The sequence below is a fragment of the Balaenoptera acutorostrata genome, chromosome 1, assembly GCF_949987535.1.
Source record: "Balaenoptera acutorostrata chromosome 1, mBalAcu1.1, whole genome shotgun sequence".
NCBI lineage: Eukaryota > Metazoa > Chordata > Mammalia > Artiodactyla > Balaenopteridae > Balaenoptera > Balaenoptera acutorostrata.
This window is the reverse complement of record NC_080064.1, coordinates 82,191,159-82,209,195: the sequence shown is the minus strand read 5'-3', so window position 1 is coordinate 82,209,195 and position 18,037 is coordinate 82,191,159. Positions and strand designations below refer to the sequence as shown.

At 35.5% G+C, this 18,037-nt stretch overlaps 1 protein-coding gene across 8 annotated transcripts in view; it reads left to right on the top strand.

The window, feature by feature from the left end:
- EVI5 (ecotropic viral integration site 5) overlaps nucleotides 1-18,037 on the top strand; it is a 231,103-nt gene that overhangs the window by 46,176 nt on the left and 166,890 nt on the right. For all 8 annotated transcript variants that reach the window (XM_007169596.2, XM_057554966.1, XM_007169594.3 and 5 more), the window contains exon 2: nucleotides 11,689-11,918. In XM_007169596.2, coding sequence (XP_007169658.1) covers nucleotides 11,770-11,918 — 149 coding nt within the window. In that variant the 5' untranslated portion in view covers nucleotides 11,689-11,769. The remainder of the gene's footprint in view (nucleotides 1-11,688; nucleotides 11,919-18,037) is intronic.

The window sequence follows — 18,037 nt, the reverse complement described above, 5'->3', positions numbered from 1 at the left end:
TTTGGTTTTGATTTGCATGTCTCTTATAATTAGCAATGTTGAGCATCTTTTCATGTGCCTGTTAGCCATCTGTATGACTTCTTTGGAGAAATGTCTAATCAGATCTTCTGCCCATTTTTTGATTGGGTTGGGGTTTTTTTTTGGACTTTGAGTTGTATGAGCTATTTGTGTATTTTGGGTATTAACCTCTTGTCGTTCACATTATTTGCAAATATTTTCTCCCATTCCATAGGTGTTCTTTTTGTTTAGTCAGTGGTTTCCTTTGCTGTGCAAAAGCTTTTAAGTTTAATCAAGTTACATTTGTTTATTTTTGCTTTTATTTCTTTTGCCTTAGGAGAGTGCCACAAGAAAATACTGCTATGATTTATGTCAAAGAGTGTTTCTTCTAGGAGTTTTATGGTTTCAGGTCTTATATTTGAGATTATTTTTGTGTTTGGTATGAAGGAATGTTCTAATCTCATTGTTTGACATGTGGCTGTCCAGTTTTCCCAGGATTACTGTTGAAGAAACTGTCTTTGCTCCATTGTATATTCTTGCCTCCTTTGTCATAGATTAATTGACCATAGGTGCATGGGTTTATTTCTGGGCTCTCTATTCTATTCCATTGATCTGTGTATCTCTTTTTGTGCCAGTACCATTCTGTTTCGATTACTGTACACACAGCTTTGTTCTTAAGTCATCAAGAGGATTCATGAAAAGTAAAGAGTAGTTTCTGTGACCTATTATACTCTTTTTGGTGACAGTATGAATATATATGAAATATTCTTTTTATTTTGTAAGGAACTAAGAGGCAGTACATCTAAATGGTTAATAATATAACAGTATAAGGACAATATGACACGTATACCATAGGGTTGGAGGTTAAATTAGGTGATATCATCAAGTATCTGAGTATAAGCACTCAGTAAATATTAACTGGTATTACTTTACTAATGAATATCAAACTATTCAATACAGTCGTTCTCAGTATCTGCAGGGGATTGATTCCAGGACCCCTGTGGATACCAAAATTCTGGGATACTCAGTGGCGCAGTATTTGCATATAACCTATGCACATCTCTGAATACTTTCAATCATATATAGATTATTTATAATACCTAATAAAATGTAAATTCTGTGTACATAGTTGCTAGTGAGGGGCAAATTCAAGTTTTGCTGTTTAGAACTTTCTGGATTTTTTTTTCCCCTCTATTTTCTATCCGTGGTTGGTTGAATTGGTGGATGTGGGACCACCGTTTACAGAGGACTGACTATATAGACAAAATGTACCATAGAAATGAAGGGAAAGGTGAGAACACGAAGTTACAAACGCCTTAAAGAATGAGTACTGTTTGGAAACAGCATTTCTCAGAATATGTTTTGCAGATAATGGTGAAAAAAGGATTTATGGGCAGTTAAGTTTGGAAAGTACATTCCTCTACCTTCTACCTTGACAGTGTAAAATAATATAGTTATGTCTCTGAGAAGTTCTATAATAAAAAAAAAAATTCACCTAATCTACAGGACTTCAGCTTTTAGCATACATACATAGCTTGGAAAAACTCTTCCTATATAAAGCATCTAGAATTGCAAACATCTTTTTTTTTTTTAATTAATTTATTTATTTTATTTATTTATTTTTTGCCTGTGTTGGGTCTTCGTTTCTGTGCGTGGGCTTCCTCTAGTTGCGGCGAGCGGGGGCCACTCTTCATTGCGGTGCGCGGGCCTCTCACTATCGCGGCCTCTTCTTGTTACGGAGCACAGGCTCCAGACGCACAGGCTCAGTAGTTGTGGCTCACGGGCCCAGTTGCTCTGCAGCATGTGGGATCTTCCCAGACCAGGGCTCGAACCCGTGTCCCCTGCATTGGCAGGTGGATTCTCAACCACTGCACCACCAGGGAAGCCCCGCAAACATCTTTTTAAACGCAAAATTGTATTTGCAAGAAGGTAAGGGAAATAACCCGGACAAAAACAGCCAGAAACTGGAAACCAGATGGCCTTCAAACCCACCCATGTATTGTACGAATTATTTATTTACTTTTTTGAATAATCCATAGAAAGCTGGAGTAGCTATATTAATTCCAGACAAAGCAGACTTGAAGGAAAAATTTCAGACATTATGTATTGATAAAGAGGTCAAGTCTCCTAAAAGGCATAGTTTATGAGGCAAAAACTGATAGAACTTCAAGGAGAAATAGATACATTCACTGTTATGGTTGGAGACTTAAGCACCTGTCTTGCAGTAATTTATAGATACAGCAGAGGCAGAAAATCAGTAAGGACCAGTACCATCAGTCAAATGTATTTAATGATGTTTATCTGACAACCACTGAATATACATTCTTTTCAGGCTCACATGTAACAGTCTTCAAGATGCACTATATTCTGGGTCATAAAACATACCTGAACATGTGCTCTTAGACCACAATGGAATTAAGTTAGAAATAACAGAAAGATAGTTGGAAAATCTGAAAATATTTGGAGATTAAACAACACACTTTTAAATAACACATGGATCAAAAAAAAAGTCCAAAGAAAAATTTTAAATATTTTGAAATAAAGGAAAATGAAAAGCAGCAAAAGCAGTGCTTAGGGATTAGTTTAGAGCATTGAATGTATATGTTAGAAAAGAAGAAAGATATAAAATGAGTTTCTAAGCTTCCAGCTTAGAGCACCAGAGAAAAAGAGCAATATAAGCCTTAAGCAAGTGGAAGAAAAATAAAAATTAGAGCATAAATAAATAAAACCAAAAACAGGAGGACAGTAACAGAAAATCAACAAAACTAAAAGCTGGTTCTTTGAAAAGATTGATAAAATTGATAGACCTCTAGCCAGTCTAACGAAGACCAAAAGAGAGAAAGACACAAATTACTAATATAAGGAATGAAAGATGTAAATTTCTTTTTTTCATTTAATTATGATAAAATACACTGTTGACCCTTGAACAACACAGGAGTTAAGGGCACCGACCCTCCCACAGTTGAAAATCCACATATGACTTTACAGCTGGAACCTGTATTCATGGTTCTGCATCCTCGGATTCAAACAACCGCAGATCTTGTAGTACTGTAGTACATATTTATTGCAAAAAAATCTGTGTATAAGTGGACCCATGCAGTTCAAATCCATGTTCAAGGACCAAATGTACATAACAAAAAAATTTACCATTTTAAGCATTTAAAAAAAAATAAATTTATTTATTTTATTTATTTATTTTTGGCTGCATTGGGTCTTTGTTGCTGCACGCAGGCTTTCTCTGGTTGTGGCGAGCAGGGGTTACTCTTCATTGTGGTGCATGGGCTTCTCTTGTTGCGGATCACTGGCTCTAGGCACACGGACTTCAGTAGTTATGGCACGCGGGGTCAGTAGTTGTGGCTCACGGGCTCTAGAGCACAGGCTCAGTAGTTGTGGCACACGGGCTTAGTTGCTCCGCAGCATGTGGGATCTCCCTGGACCAGGGTTTGAACCCGTGACCCCTGCATTGGCAGGCGGATTCTTAACCACTGCGCCACCATGGAAGTCCTGCATTTTAAGCATTTTTAAGTGTACAGTTCAGTGGCATTAAGTACATTCACATTGTTGTACAACCGTCATCACTCCATCTCCAGAGTACCCATTAAACTCCACATTCCCCACTTCCCTGGCAGCCAATCTACTTTCTGCCTCTATGAATTTGACTACTCTCGGTACCTCATTTAAGTGGAATCATAGAATATTTGTCGTTTTGTGACTGGCTTATTTCAGTTAAAATACTGCCTTTAGGGTTCATTCATGTAGCATATGTCAGAATTTTCTTCCTTTTTAAGGCCAAATAACATTCCATTGCACATAACGATGTGTATATAGTACATTTTAAAAATCCATTTATCCATTGATGAACACTCGAGTTGCTTCTGCCATTTGGATGTTGTGAATAATGCTGCTACGAACTTGGGTATACAAATATCCCTGCTTTTAATCTTTTTGGGTACATACCCAGAAGTTGAATTGCTGGGTTATATGGTAATCCTATGTTCAGTTTTTTTGAGGAACCATCATATTTATTTCCACAGCAGCTGCACCTTCTTACCACTTTACATTCCTGTCAGCAATGCCAATACTTGTTATTTTCCGTTTTTATTTTTTTAATTTTAATTTTTATAATAGCTGTCCTATTCTTTTTCAAATTCTTTTTCCATGTAGGTTAATACAGAGTATTGAGCAGAGTTCCCTGTGCTGTACAGTAAGTCCTTGTTGGTTATCTATTTTAAATATAGCAGTGTGTACATGAATAGATACATGTATATGTAATCATATGTAAGTGAATCACTCTGCTGTACAACTGAAACTAACACAACATTGTTAATCAACTATACTCTAATATAAAATAAAAATAAAAAGAAAACAGCTATCCTAATGTGTGTGAAGTGGTATCTTATTGTGGCTTTGGTTTGCATTCCCTAGTTAGTGATGTTGAGCATCTTTTCATATGCCTATTATGCTTATTGGCCATTTGTATATCTTTGGAGAAATGTCCTTTGCCCAATTTTATTGGATTGTTTGAGTTGTTGATTTTAGGAGTTCTTTATCTATTCTGAATATATGTGAATATATACATATATATGTGTATACGTAGATATACATATATATATATATATACACACATATACATATTGACATATACATATATATATATTTGGCATGGCCAAAAAAAAAAAAGAGTTAATACTAATTGTTGTGAAAAGTCCTAAAAAAATATGCTAAATTGTTGAATCAGCCTTGATTTTTTTTTTTTTTTTTTTGGCCACACAGCACAGCATGTGAGATCTTAGTTCTCCGACCAGGGATCGAACCCGTGCCCCCTGAACTGGCAGGCGGAGTCTTAACCACTGGACCGGCAGGGAAGTCCCAGCCTTGATACTATAAAACAAACTAACCCCAAAATGATACAAAAAAAAAAAAAAAGGGTCTAGTTATCTGAATTGTATCAATTTTTTCCTTTGTTTCTTAAAATCAACTGAAGTTAGTGTGTTTGAAGGCATTTTTGGAAAGTAAGGTTTGTTACATAGTAAAATCCTGACCAACTTACTGGAACCTCCAGCCTTCAGGAGTTAGTCTGAATCAAGAAGTCTCAAGAATAAAGGTCATAGTGATGGAAATGGGATTGTTTTGCAGCTCCTAATTCTCTAAGATGGTCCTCAACCTTCTGTAATCTGGTTTCTGCTTCCTTCATTGTGGAATGGATTAATTGAGGTCATTAGTGACTACATCTCTTGCCAACTTTTGGTCTAATTCACTCTTTTTTTTTTCTTCTTTTTTTTAAACCATTGAATTGTACACTTTATTTTGTTGTTGTTGTTTTAATATTTATTTATTTATTTTGGGAAGCTCTGGGTCTTAGTTGCAGCATTGCAGGATCTTCGTTGCAGCATGAGGGCTCATAGTTGCAGCACGCAGGTTTCTTAGTTGCATCACGTGGACTCTTAATTGCGGCATGCTAACTCTAAGTTGGGGCATGCGTGCGGGATCTAGTTCCCCGACCAGGGATCAAACCTGGGCCCCCTGCATTGGGAGTGTGGAGTCTTATCCACTGGACCACCAGGGAAGTCACGGGTCTTGTTCACTCTTGACAGTGGTTAAGAGCAGAGAATCTCAAACCAGACTGTCTACGTTCCACTCTTAATAGCTTTCTAATATAAAAGTTGTGTTATCTCTCTGGATCATCATTTAAAAAGTGTCATCACTTTTAAGATGGGGAAAGTAGTGATACCTGCTTTAGAGTATTTTAGATTTTGGATCTAAAATTGGAATCTTTAAAAACAGTCCTTTTGGGGAGTTAAGAGCATCTTTATAAGTTCTAATAAAATATAAAGTGATAAAGGAACCCTGATTGTTTCTCATGGGAGATCCTATTCAAATATTATAGCAATATCTAAGGCTTTTACTAAACTTCTTATTTAATTTATATTTATTTTATTAGTATTTTATTTTATTTATTTTTTTAAAAAATTTATTATTATTTATTTACTATTTATTTTTGGCTGTGTTGGGTCTTCGTTTCTGTGTGAGGGCTTTCTCTAGTTGCGGCAAGCGGGGGCCACTCTTCATCGCGGTGCGCGGGCCTCTCACTATCGCAGCCTCTCTTGTTGTGGAGCACAGGCTCCAGACGCGCAGGCTCAGTAGTTGTGGCTCACGGGCCCAGTTGCTCCGCGGCATGTGGGATCTTCCCAGACCAGGGCTTGAACCCGTGCCCCCTGCATTGGCAGGCAGATTTTCAACTACTGCACCACCAGGGAAGCCCTAGTATTTTATTTTTTAATAACAGTTTTAGGTTCACAGCAAAATTGAGTGGAAAGCACAAAGATTTCCCATCTACCCCTTACCCCTACACATGGAGACCCATCCCCCATTATCAACATTCACCACCAGAGTGGTACCTGTGTTACAATTGATGAGACTATGTTGACACATTATAATCACCCAGTCCATAGTTTATATTATAGTTCACGCTTGATGGTTTACATTCTGTGGGCTTGGACAAATGTAAAATGGCATGTATCTACCATTATTGTATCATTCAGAGCATTTTCACTACCCTAAAAATCCTCTGTGTTCTGCTTGTTTGTCCCTTCCCTCGCCCAAATCCTGATCTTTTTACTGTCTCCATAATTTTGCCTTTTCCAGAATGTCATATAGTTGGAATTATACATTATGTAGATTTTTCAGATTGACTGAGTTCTTTTAAAATTGAGATATAATTCACATACTGTAAAATTCACTCCTTTCAAGTGTACAGTTCAGTGGCATTTAGTATATTCACAGGGTCGTATAACTGTCACTGCAGTCCAATCCCAGAGCATTTTCATCACTCTAGGAAGAAACTCTGTACCCATTAGCAGTCATTCCCCATCCCCCCTCCTCCAGTCCCTCCAAGCCACCCAACTACTTTCTGTCTCTGGGTTTGCCTATTCTGGACATTGTATGTAAATGGAATCATACGATGTATGGCCTTTTGTGGCTGATTACTAAGCCTTTTTAATGATGGTTTTAATCTTTTCAAAGTACGTTCATGTTTAAAAATAAATGCAGGGGGGCTTTCCTGGTGGCACAGTGGTTGAGAATCTGCCTGCCAATGCAGGGGACACGGGTTCGAGCCCTGGTCTGGGAAGATCCCACATGCCGCAGAGCGACTAAGCCCGTGAGCCACAATTGCTGAGCCTGCGCGTCTGGAGCCTGTGCTCTGCAACGGGAGAGGCCACGATAGTGAGAGGCCTGCGCACCGCGATGAAGAGTGGCCCCCACTTGCCGCAACTAGAGAAAGCCCTCACACAGAAACGAAGACCCAACACAGCCATAAATAAATAAATAAAATTAAAAAAAAAATAAATGCAGGGCTTCCCTGGTGACGCAGTGGTTGAGAATCTGCCTGCTAATGCAGGGGACACGGGTTCGAGCCCTGGTCTGGGAAGATCCCACATGCCGCGGAGCAACTGGGCCCGTGAGCCACAACTACTGAGCCTGCGCGTCTGGAGCCTGTGCGCCGCAACAAGAGAGGCTGCGATAGTGAGAGGCCCACACGCCGCGATGAAGAGTGGCCCCCGCTTGCCGCAACTAGAGGAAGACCTCACACAGAAACGAAGACCCAACACAGCCAAAAATAAATAAATAAATTAATTAATTAAAAAAAAACACAAAAATATAAATGCATAACACCTCTATGAGTTAGACAGGAACTTTGTGACAACCTTTGTGACATAATTGCATTGTCAGATTTATTGTATCTTCATGACCTCAATTTACCATAGGATGAGAGAAAGAGGTTTAGAGGTGGCAGGTTAGAGATTTGGAAAAGTAGAGTTAAAGGAAAAATAGGACATGATGATATATGAAAAATAACTCAGTCCTGTGGGATTTCTAGAACCATGAGAATTAAACTTTATTAAAGTGCAGCTGCAATTAAATACTCCAGTTATATTTAAGAATTTGAAATTGTAAAGATGGGTTGTTGAGCCTTCAGTAGTTATAGACTGAATCTCATTTCATCAAGGGTGAAAGGATGTCAGGATTGTGCTCTGGGTTATTCCAAATTTTTTAAATGGAAGCCTGTTGCTACAGTGTGCAGAAAGGGTATGATAAATTTATTTTTAAAAACAAATTAAAGCAAATCATAGGTGTCTTTTGCCTTTGCTACAGTTAGCTCAAGTAGAGAACTTTTATAAATGGAAATGTAAAGCATTAATTCTTTCTTTAAAAATTTTTTTCTGTATTTATTTCCATATACTTCAATTTTAAGATTGAAGTATAGTTGATTTACAGTGTTTCCGGTGTATAAACCAAAGTGATCCTTTGATTCTTTTTTTTTTTTTTTCAGATTCTTTTCCCTTATAGGTTATTACAGGATACTGAATATAGTTCCCTGTGCTATACAGTAGGTCCTTGTTGTAAGCATTAATTTTTGAAAGTTGTAAGTATATTTGAAGTTAGTGGTCAGTGTTAGTAAAGGGTAACATTTTTCTGTAAATTTTACATGTTAGGTTTTCTGTTTTACAATATAGTGTGCTTGTGGGATGCAAATTAGTGCCATCTTCACAATTGAATTTGTAGTTGTAACTGAGTAGAGAAAATCAATAGGATAACAAACTACAACAGGCTATCTTGTTGTCTGCCATGGCTCTTACCATTTCCTGGTGCAAAGGAAGTTCTGGCTAAATTATTTGGTTACTATCTGGTCTTTTGCCCTAATGAACTGTGCTGCTGGTCTATTCACTGGCGAGGACTTTTTTTTAACCTGGAAGCCTATATGATCGTACCCATACTTCTTTTCCTTGGTTCCCCTACTTTATCCTGCTTGTCTTTCTTGGGGGTTCTTCCCTCAACACTAAGAGCTCCCTGATCCCTTCTATAATGCCATTCCAAGGGAAGTAAGTTCTAAAATGAAAAAGTTACTGAAAATGAAAAGAAAATGAGAGGTATCTTTAAGTTAATAAAACTCTTGCCCCTATTCACTTGTAATCAAATCTTTGTCTCAGAAGTTCCAGCCTCACATTGAGTGGCATAACTATGACCTTAGAATCTCTTTTCCCTACATTGAATTTTCCTGCTGCTGGGTTGAGGTCAAGGAAGTGGGGACATGTATGTGTTGATGAAGTGAGAAGGAAAGACTTGGACAACCCATGAGGGGAGAGTAGTATCTGCTAAGATAGTCTGGGTGGCATTTTTATTTGTGTATATAAGTTGGTGTTTTAATTTTTGTGTGTATAAATTGCTATATGTAACCAAGGTTAGCTGAGAATATGTCTATCTAAAAAACAACTTTATAGTGCTTTAGTCATTTTCTATTGCATAAAATTTAAGATCTTCTCAAAGCACGTAAAAGCACTTCATAGTTTTTGTCTAAGAACTTCACAATCAAGAAGCTCTTTTTCTTTTTCTGACTTAGCTTCACTCTGGGGTGAAGTGAGAGTAGCATCGACACATATACACTACCAAATGTAAAATAGTTAGCTAGTGGGAAGCAGCCACATAGCACAGGGAGATCAGCTTGGTGCTTTGTGATGACCTAGAGGGGTGGGATAGGGAGGCTCAAGAGGGAGGGGATATGGGGTATATGTATGCATATGGCTATTTCACTTTGTTGTACAACAGAAACTAACGCAGTATTGTGAAGCAGTTATACTCCTATAAAGATCTATTAAAAAAAAAAAAAGAAGCTCTTTTTGTGATAGTTTCAAAAAAGTATAATCCCTTAAAAAAACTACTGTACCTTGGTTTGTAAACTCAAATCAAGAATGTTTAGTTTTATATAGGTATTCAAATATGGTTATTGTTCACATTGTTTTTCATTACTGAAGTGATAATGCCTGTTTGAATATTACTTATGTGTATATATATATTTTTTATTTTTAATCAATCATCAATTTTATACACATCACTTTATACATGTCAATCCCAATCGCCCAATTCAGCACACCACCATCCCCACCCCACCGCCATTTTCCCCCCTTGGTGTCCATACGTTTGTTCTCTACATCTGTGTCTCAACTTCTGCCCTGCAACCCGGTTCATCTGTACCATTTTTCTAGGTTCCACATACATGTGTTAATATACGATATTTGTTTTTCTCTTTCTAACTTACTTTACTCTGTATGACAGTCTCTAGATCCATCCACGTCTCAACAAATGACTCAATTTCGTTCCTTTTTATGGCTGAGTAATATTCCATTGTATATATGTACCACAACTTCTTTACTTCTTTATTTTGTGTTTCAAATGAATTTGCTATAGGCATATCTGCTTAGGACTTCGGCGTGACTTATGAAGAATATATAGACGTTTGTATAGTTCATTGAATCTTAGAGACGGGGGGAGATTTGAAAGGCTTTTTTAGGTCTGGTTGCCCATCTAAAACAGAAACTCATCTTCAACCAACTCTTGACTTTTGACTCTTATAATTAATTTTTTTTAACATTCTTTTTCATATTCTTTTCCATTATGGTTTATCACAGGATATTGAATATAGATCCCTGTGCTATACAGTAAGACCTTATTGTTTATCTATTCTATATATACCAGTTTGCATCTGCTAATCCCAAACTCCCACTCCACTTCACCCCTCCCCTAACCCCATCCCTCTTGGCAACCACCAGTCTATTCTCTATGTTCTTGAGTCTGTTGCATAGATATATTCATTTGTGTCATATTTTAGATTCCACATATAAGTGATATCATATGGTATTTGTCTTTATCTTTCTGACTTACTTCACTTAGTGTGATAATCTGTAGTTGTATCCATGTTGCTGCAAATGACATTATTTCATTCTTTTTATGGCTGAGTAGTATTCCATTGTATATATGTACCACATCTTCTTTATCCATTCATCTGTCAATGGACATTTAGGTTTCCATGTTGACTCTTATAATGGATTCTGTTTTTTAAATTTTTATTGGAGTATGGTTGCTTTACAATGTTGTGTTATGGATTCTTGATTGTAGCCATTGGTAGGGAATGTCTACTCTTTCTAGGCATCCCATTCTATTTCTGACTAGTTCTAACTATTTGAAAATTGTACCCCAAAACTCTCTTACTCTGTCAAATCAATCATTTATCGTAATTTTGTTCTTCTAGAGGTAAATCCTCTTCAATAAAAATACTCTTTAGTGGTTTGAAGATATATCTTGAGTCTCATTTCATCTTATTTATGCTAAGCCCAGTTTTTGTTGAATTGTTGGTCATATTATAGGATTTCCCTGTCCTCCTCACCTAATGGACATGTTTTAGTTCCTCGGCTTTCAAATGTTTTTGACTGTAACCCCAATAAAGAACATATTTCATATCCCAGCTCAACATACATGTAGTATGTAGTTTTAATACATATATGCAACTGAGACAGAAATTTTATAAGACAACATATCTTTACATTGACACTTTCTGCTCTTTTTCATTTTTAAAAAAATGCTGGTGTTACCTATTAAATTGATTTTATCACTCCCTGATGGATTTTAGCCTGTAGTTTGGAAAACATTGTTCTAATTTGTTCATGTCACAGAACTGAAATAAGGAGTTTCCAAAAGCTGTATGTTAGGACAGTCATTGCTAAAACAGGTTTTACCTTTATTAACTCAAAGAGAATATTCTGATGGTGGTTATAAAGTAAAACTAACCAGGATTATCAAGTTCTTGGTAATGCATACAATAAAATTGATGTATGCAACTGTTATTTTTATCCTTAGGTGGCGACAGACAAGGTTGCAGAAAAGTTGAGTTCTACTCTCTCATGGGTAAAGAACACAGTGTCACATACAGTCAGTCAGATGGCCAGTCAGGTGGCAAGTCCATCTGCTTCATTACACACTACATCCTCATCTACCACACTGTCAACGCCAGCCCTTTCACCATCTTCCCCGTCACAGTTGAGTCCAGACGACTTAGAACTCCTGGCTAAACTGGAGGAACAAAATAGGTAAGTGAGGTTGCTTGGGTTTTCTTTCTTTTAATTATCATACAAACTCAACCATTCATATATGTATATATGCCATAATCAAAATTTAAAATATTTGTTCAAATTAAGAATGTTTAGGGGAGTTCCCTGGTGGCCTAGTGGTTAGGATTCTGGGCTTTCACTGCTGTGGCCCGGGTTCTAGCCCTGGTCAGGGATTGAGGTCCTGCAAGCTGTGTGGCGCAGCCAAAGAAAAGAAAGAATGTTTAGTTTTTGGCTCCTTGTTTATCAAAGTTACTTAACAAAAGTATTCAAGTCTTTTTTGGAGGAGTTGGTCTTAAAACTAAAGTTGGAATAAAATTTTCTTCTGCCTTGGATAGCTGTAGAGATTTGTTTTCTTAATATAGCAAATTATCTAAATTTTTCCTGAATTTTAGAAAAGATTTTTAAGGCAAATAAAATTACCATTTTTGTTTTTTAAACTCTCTAAATAGTCCCCTTTGGTTAAGCTGTAGAATTATTTAATTTAGGATGGATATCTGATTTGTGATTTAGAGTGGGAAATCTCTTAATAAATTTATTCATGGAAGGCAAAGTATTCTTTTCTTTTAATGGTGTGATATAGAATACTTGTTTACTCTGTTATTAATGTGTACTGTGGACCCTGGGTGCCCCTTCACTAATATTACTATCAGAAGTTCTCTGGGCATCAGCTATTAAAGAGTTATTGGAAGAGTGTCCTTTTATGTTCAGTCATGATATATACCACCACTGGCTTTAAGGGTAATATAATTTCTAACAGCTCTTTTGATATATAATGTACATAATAAAGTACACATACTTAAGGTGTACAATTTGATAAGTTTTGACATATGTATATACCTGTGAAATTATCAACCAAATCAAGAAAATGAACATATCTGTTATCTGCCTTTCTATCCCCAGATAGCCGTTGATTTGCCTTTGGTCACTGTAGATTAGTTTGCATTTTCTACAGTTTTATAGAAATAGAATCATACAGTATGTACTCTTTTTTAATGGGTTATTTCACTAGCATAATTTTTATGTTGTAACACATAGGAATAGTTCATTCCTTTTTTTTGGTTAGTAATATTCCATTATATGGATATATCACAGTGTACCTACTCACCTGTTGTGAAATGCTAAAACATTTGTGTACAAACCTTTGTATAGATTTATGCTTTCATTTCTCCTGGGTAGATACCTAGGAATGGAATGGCTGGTTTATATGGTAGGTGTACATTTAATTGTCAAACTGTTTTCCAAAGGGCCTATAGTTTTCCACATTCTCATCATCCGTGTATGAACATTTCAGTTCTTCTACATCCTTACCAATGCTTGGTACAGTCGCTCTTTTAATTTTAGCCATTCTAATAGGTATTTGTATCTTGTGGTTTTAATTTGCATTTCCCTAATGGTGTTGAGCATCTTTTTATGTGCTTATTTGCCATTGATAGATCATCTCTGATTAAATGTCTGTCTGAAATTTTTGCCCATTTAAAAAAATTAGGTCGTTTGCTTTCTTCTTATTGTGTTTTAAGAGTTCTTTATATATTTCAGGTACAAGTCCTTTATCCATATATATGTTTTTCAAATATTTTTTTGCAGTCTGTGGCTTATTCTCTTAGCATTATCTTTTGAAGAGCAAAAGTTTAAAATTGTAATTAAGTCCAATTTGAAGTTGTTCTTTTATGGACTGTGCTTTTGATGGCTCAAGGTCACACAGGTAGACTGCTGTGTTAGAGAAGTTTTATATGTTTAAGTTTTAGATTTACTGTCGTACATTTGAGTTAATTTTTTGGTATGAAACAGAGCATAGATCAAAGTTCAGTTTTTGAATATGCATGTTTAATTGTTTTTGTATTTGTTGAAAAGACTGTCCTTTCTCCACTTAATTACTTTTGCACTTTTGTCAAAAGTCAGTTGTCTGTATACGTTATGTGCTTATTTCTGGATTCTTTTTCTGTTCCACTGATCTATTTGTCTACTTTAATGTTAGTATGACACTGTCTTGTTTATTGTAGCTTTCTAATAAGTCTTGAAATCAGATAGTGTTAATCCTCCATCTTTGTTCTTTTGACTATTTTTGCTGTTTATCATACCCTTGTGAATTTTACATCAAGTAATTTGTACAAAAACACTTGCTGAGATTTTAATCAGAATGCTGTTGAATTCCTAACAGTATTGCCTTCCACCCATGAACACAGTATATTTCTCATTTACTTATTACTTGTGCATGGTATTGTTTTTGTAAATTTAATTTTTGATTGTTCATTGCTACCATATAGCAATACAATCATTTTTCTTTTGTCATTCGTGTATCCTGCTACCTTGATAAATTCACTTGTTCTGGTAGGTTTTGTTGTTTTTTAAGATTCCATTAGATTTTCTACATAGATGAGCATGTGTTCCGTGAATAAAAGCATGTTTGTGTCTTCCTTTACAATATGGATGCCTTTTATATCTTTTTATTGCCTTATTGCAACTGACTGGTACCTCCAGTACAAATTTGAGTGTAAGCGATGAACAGATAGTCTTGTTTTCCTGATCTTAAGGGGAAAGCATTAAATATGAAGTTAATAGTAGATTTCTGTAGATGACTTTTATCAGATTGAAGAAGTTCTTTTCTATTTCTCATTTGCTGAGAGTTTATAAGAAACAGAAGTTGGATTTTGTCAAATGCTTTTCCTGAATCTATTGAAGTGATTACATCGTTTTCCTCTTTTAGTTTAATATGGCAAATTACATTGAGTTTTAAATGTTAAACCAACTTTGCATTCCTAGGATAAACCCCACTTAGTCATATTATACTGTCTTTATAAAGTATTGTTTACTGTCTCTATAAAATATTGTTGGATTTGATGTGCTAAGATTTTGTTTGGAATTTTTGCATCTATGTTCAGGAGGGAAATTGGTCTGTAGTTGTCTTCCAAAGTCTTTGACCTTTATCTGTAATGTCTTGTGTCCTTGTAATGTCTTTGTGATCTTTCCTCTTTTCTAATATAAGTGTTTAGTTCTGTACGTTTCTCCTAAAGCTCTGCTTTAGCAACATCCCTTTAAATTTCATGGTCCTGAGTATGGTCTGTTTTGATAAATATTTTATGTGCACTTGAGAAGATTGTGTATTTAGCTGTTGTTTGGTGGCATATTCTATAAATGTTAATTGATTCAAATTGATTGATAGTGTTGTTCAAGTCTACTGTATCTTTGCTGGTTTTATGTTTACTTGTTGTATCAGATATTGATGTCAGATGTTGAGAGAGGAGTATTGAAACCTCCAACTATAATTGTGGATTTATTTCTCTTTAAATTTTTATCAGTCTTTGTTTCATGTAATTTGAAGTTTTATTATTGTGTATATAAACATTTAGAATTGTTATGTCCTGTTGTGAAATGCACTCATTATCCCTAGTAATATTGTTTGCTTAGAAATCTACTTTATCTCATATAGTCACTGTAGCTTTCTTTTGAATAATGTTAAAATTTTATATATTTTTCCATCCTTTACTTTTATTCTGTTTTTTTCTTTATCTTTAAAGTTTGTCAGTTAGCATATAGTGGCTCTTGCTTTTTAAAATACAATCTGACAATCTTTGCCTTTTAATTACGGTAATAAGATCACTTTTTAAAAAAATTATGACAAAATTTTATTTCTTGCTCACATTAACGTTCATCTCAAACTGCAGGCTTAGTACATTTTTGCTGCACATTTCTTCATTTCTGGACCAGTGACCAGCCCCTATGCAGGATAAACCAGACTCATGGCAAATAGTGGAAATATATCTTAAAACATCTGCTAGAGAGTGATACACATAACTTCAACTTACATTCTATTGGCCAAAGCAGATCACATACTCACACTCCTTATAGAGTGAAGTGGGGATTAGAATCTTCTTGCTGGATCTAAGAAAATATATGCTTATTATTATTTCAGCACCTTTTCCAGTATTTTTATTGTATTGTTATTGTGCTCTTAATTATTCACATACCATAAAATCCACCCCTTTAAAGTGTACAATTTAGTGGTATTTTTAGTGCACTCACAAAGTTGTGCAAACATTACCACTATCCAATTTCAGAACATTTTTATGACTCCCAAAAGAAACTTTGTACCCATTAGTCTCCCCTTTCCTCCCTCCTTCCAGCTGCTGGTAACCACTAATCTACTTTCTGTCTCCATAGATTTGCCTATTCTGGACATTTCATTGGTAGTCTTTTGTGACTAGCTTCTTTTACTTAACATAGTGTTTTCTAGGTTTTGAGGAAAATAGATCATTTACATTTAATGTAATTCTTGATATGGTTATGTTTATATTTGTCATCTTGTTTTACTGTTCTTTATCTTTTAATTTTTCTGCCTTTTGACTGAATGAACTGTTGTTTATGATTCTATTTTATCTTTTGTTGATTTATTGGCTATAACTTTGTTATTTTGCTGGTTGCTTTAGGGTTCATAGTATACATTCTTAACTAGCTTAGCACAGTATGCCTTCAAGAGATCTCATACCATTTCACACATAGTGTAAGAACTTAGAATAGTACATTTCCATTTCTCCTCTCCAATCCTTTGTTCTAGTTTTGAATAGTACATTTCCATTTCTCCTCTCCAGACCTTTGTGGTAGTTTTATCATGCATTTTGCTTTTGTGTATGTTATAAACCCCATACTACATTATTATTATTTTTTTTTTTTAAAGGAATTCCTTTATTTTTATTTTATTTATTTATTTATTTTTGGCTGTGTTGGGTCTTCGTTTCTGTGCAAGGGCTTTCTCTAGTTGCGGCAAGTGGGGGCCACTCTTCATTGCGGTGCGCGGGCCTCTCACTATCGCGGCCTCTCTTGTTGCAGAGCACAGGCTCCAGATGCGCAGGCTCAGTAGTTGTGGCTCACGGGCCTAGTTGCTCCGCAGCATGTGGGATCTTCCCAGACCAGGGCTCGAACCTGTGTCCCCTGCATTGGCAGGCAGATTCTCGACCACTGCGCCACCAGGGAAGCCCCTACATTATTATTTTTGCTTCAGTAGTCAATTATCTTTTAAATGAGATTGAAATAATAAGAAAAAAATCTTATATTTGCCTACACAGCTTCCATTTCTGGTGCGCTTTCGTTCTTTTTTTAGCTCCAGATTTCCAACTGATAGAATTTTCCTTCTGTCTGGAGGACTTCCTTTTATATTTCATGTAGTGTGGGTTGCTCCTGTATGTCGGAGTCTTCCTTTTGCCTTTGATTTTTTTTTTTTTAGGCAGGGAATATCATATTTAATGGAAAAACAGGTAAACAGTAATTGTTCTTTTAGAAAACACGTTTAAACATCATTTGCCTATATTTATTTTATTAATTTCCTAGTATTAGTATGCTTAAAGAAGATGAAGGAGGAAGGAAGAGGAGAAGAAAGAGAAGAGAACGGGGAAAATAAAATAACAGCAACCCTTTTCGGACAATGTGATAGGAATATTTTATCTTATTATTTGCTCACATCAAGAGTAGATGTTAAAATCATGTCAGGTTTTGCTTGGGCCAGTATCTTTAAAAAGCCACACACCTGATAAAATGGGACATCTCATAGTAAGGGTTATACAGAGTGAAAGATTTTTCAAAGTAGTAATTTATAACTTTTGGACAAACTTTTTTTTTTTCAAATACAGATTTAGGTGTATTTTCAAATACATGCAGTACTCTGGTGGAAATAAAAGCTTCACTAATAAAAAAAAGAAGTAAACACATTTGATAGCTATCTCTATTACCATTAAATTTGTGATATAAAACACTTTGATCTAATTAGTTAAAAAGTTTAACGCAAGCAACATTTCTGTAATTTAGTAAGACATGAATTAATTTTTTAATGGTTACGATTTTTATTTTAACAATAACCTATTTTTGTTTGTTTTCTTTTAAATATATTTATGAGAACTAAGAGGTGGCTTTTAAGGTATCGTACTTATGAACACAGTATCTATACTATTTATACTAGAAAATTCTTGAAATAGGTTTTATTATGTCTGAACAACATTCTAGGCACATTAGGATATATTAATCAGAAAAGAACATAATGATTATGGATGACTTACCTTTCATCTGAACTTGTTCTTACTATGGCCATGTAACTTTCTAATTTTGATGGA